Below are 2,106 nucleotides of genomic sequence, written 5' to 3' on the forward strand. Positions count from 1 at the left end.
GATAAACGAGAGCAGAGGCCCACACAACGGGGCATATCGCTCTTGCCAATCCATATACAACGATACATCAACCAAGAACGGACATTTGCGCAGTTTTTCAAGCGCTTGCTCCGTCAAGGCCTTTTGCACTGACTCACCTGTATCTTCAATGCTGCTATCGTCACGATTCAGGTCCAGACTGCCGGCGTACTTGACCACTGAAGCCTCTTCTCCATTGTCCGCTACCTTGAGCATCTCTTCGACACTGGGCAGTCCGCTGTCTTCATAAACACGTCCAAGCTCTACTGCAAGTCGGCGTGCTATCCACTGCTGCTGCTTGTCACTGGAAAGTGAAGACAAACTCGATGACGAAGAGATCGTAGCGCGGCACTGTCGAATAAACGGCAGCACGTCGTCAAGTTTCTCGCTCATACTGTGCGATGATTCAACGCAATTCCCACTCGTTTCCGAAGACTGAAGAAGGTTTAGTAGCCACTTGCCAGCACTAGCTTCATCGTCATCAGAGTCGTCCAAAAGCTCTGGTAACAGCTCGAGTACGGACCGTCGTCCAGCCCATGAGATAGCATTACTCTTCGCCGTAAACTTGCTGATCAAGTGCTTTTCAAGTGACGACAGAGTCCACAGCACATCCTTCGCAGTCTGTGGCTGACTGTCACTAGACTGCGTCTGTAAAAAGTTCTCGACTTCCTTCTTCACGTCTTCTAGCGTCACGTCCACTTCTTTGTTGAGTTTTGCGAACCTGGTGGCGAATGGATCACTCGGCATGACAGGGAACTCGTCCGGCGTCTTGGTCTCCTCATCTGGTTCAGCTTTATCCATTTCTTCGTCTTCTTCATCACTCTCAACGTGACACTTGCAAGTGCACGAACAAGTGCACGAGTCCTTGCCCACGCAGCAGCAATCGCACTCTTCCTTGTCGCTTTCAGCCTTTTCCTTCTCTACATCAACGTCCTCATCAGGTAGCTTGTCATCACTCAGTAGCAACGCGTACGTCTTGGCCATAATACTACAGATCACCCACGTCACGACTTTCAGTCTCGAGTGGTGTTTGCTCTTCTGCGACGACATTAAAAACCGCGTCAACTGGTTCCGCAGCTTGGAATCCGTCTCTGCAATCTCTTGAGAAGAAATCGGTTTACGGAATTTTTGTTGATTCTTCGCGTCTGCAGCAGCCTTCCGTCTCAATACATTGTCCAAATACACATCCACATCCGTGACGCGCTTCAGCATATCCAGCGACAGCGACTGCATGCTCTTCTTGCCTCCACGTCTGTGAGGACCCTCATTCTCCTGCCGTGCACCCGTCTGTTCCAGTAGTTCTTGCAGCGCCTGCTTCCGATTATCATCACTGAATTTCTCCTTTGTAAGACGGAACATTTTCTCCGCAACTTCGCGTTGGAACTGCTGCTCCAGCGTCTTTATCTCCTTCATCTCGTAGTTGGCCACTCGACGCAGCATTCCCACGTAAACTCCGAAGCCATTGGGGTCGATAGCGACGCCCATGGCCTGTGCGTTGGGCTGTCTGAACTGCTGAGCTAGAAACTGCAAGAACTCGTTCAGATCGATGTGGGACGACGCTCGGAACGCGTCGTGGCCCAACATTTCCTCGAATTGCCGTAAAGTAGTCAGCACGTCTCTCGTTGTGACGGTCAGTACGGCTCTAGGCGAGTGATACAAGTGCTGTACGGCCTCCGTATGCAGAAAAGAGTTGCCCAGCTTGAGTTCGTTGAAGGAACGCAGTCCTTCGTGCTGTAGGAAGGCCTGGTGGCACTCAAACAGCGTGTTGATGCGTCGACTCTGCATGAAACAGGTCACGAACGTCCACACGCGTTGGTTCACGGTGTGCAGCTGTCTTAGTGCTGGAAGTTGCAGCGCGTTTGTGCCCATGAGCTCCTCGAACGCATTGACATCTACATTGCAACGAATTTTAGAGCGTAATAACAGCATAAAGGCACTGTCTAAACGTACGGAAATGACTGCAGATGGCGCGCACCACCACGTCGAGTGTCAACGCGTTGGGCGGTGCTGACGGACTCGATTGATTGGCGCGAAAGGCTTCAACGAAGGCCACGACGTCTCTCTGGACTTGTGGAGCGGCTCTGGGCT

The 2,106-nt window shown here is 51.8% G+C and overlaps 1 protein-coding gene across 2 annotated transcripts; it reads right to left on the reverse strand.

The window, feature by feature from the left end:
* Positions 1-37: 37 nt before the first annotated feature.
* Positions 38-2,106, reverse strand: PPTG_19488 (the record flags this gene model as incomplete). 2 transcript variants are annotated; one of them, XM_008917986.1, is made up of 2 exons in its annotated part: positions 1,969-2,106; positions 38-1,910 (listed from the first exon to the last, which is right to left on the reverse strand). In XM_008917986.1, a coding segment is annotated over exon 2 (1,848 nt), but the record flags the coding sequence as incomplete, so codon positions are not given. The 2 variants fall into 2 exon arrangements, with proteins under 2 accessions (XP_008916234.1, XP_008916233.1); XM_008917985.1 differs by having other exon boundaries at positions 38-2,106.

This window comes from Phytophthora parasitica (genome assembly GCF_000247585.1).
Source record: "Phytophthora parasitica INRA-310 unplaced genomic scaffold supercont2.130, whole genome shotgun sequence".
NCBI lineage: Eukaryota > Oomycota > Peronosporomycetes > Peronosporales > Peronosporaceae > Phytophthora > Phytophthora nicotianae.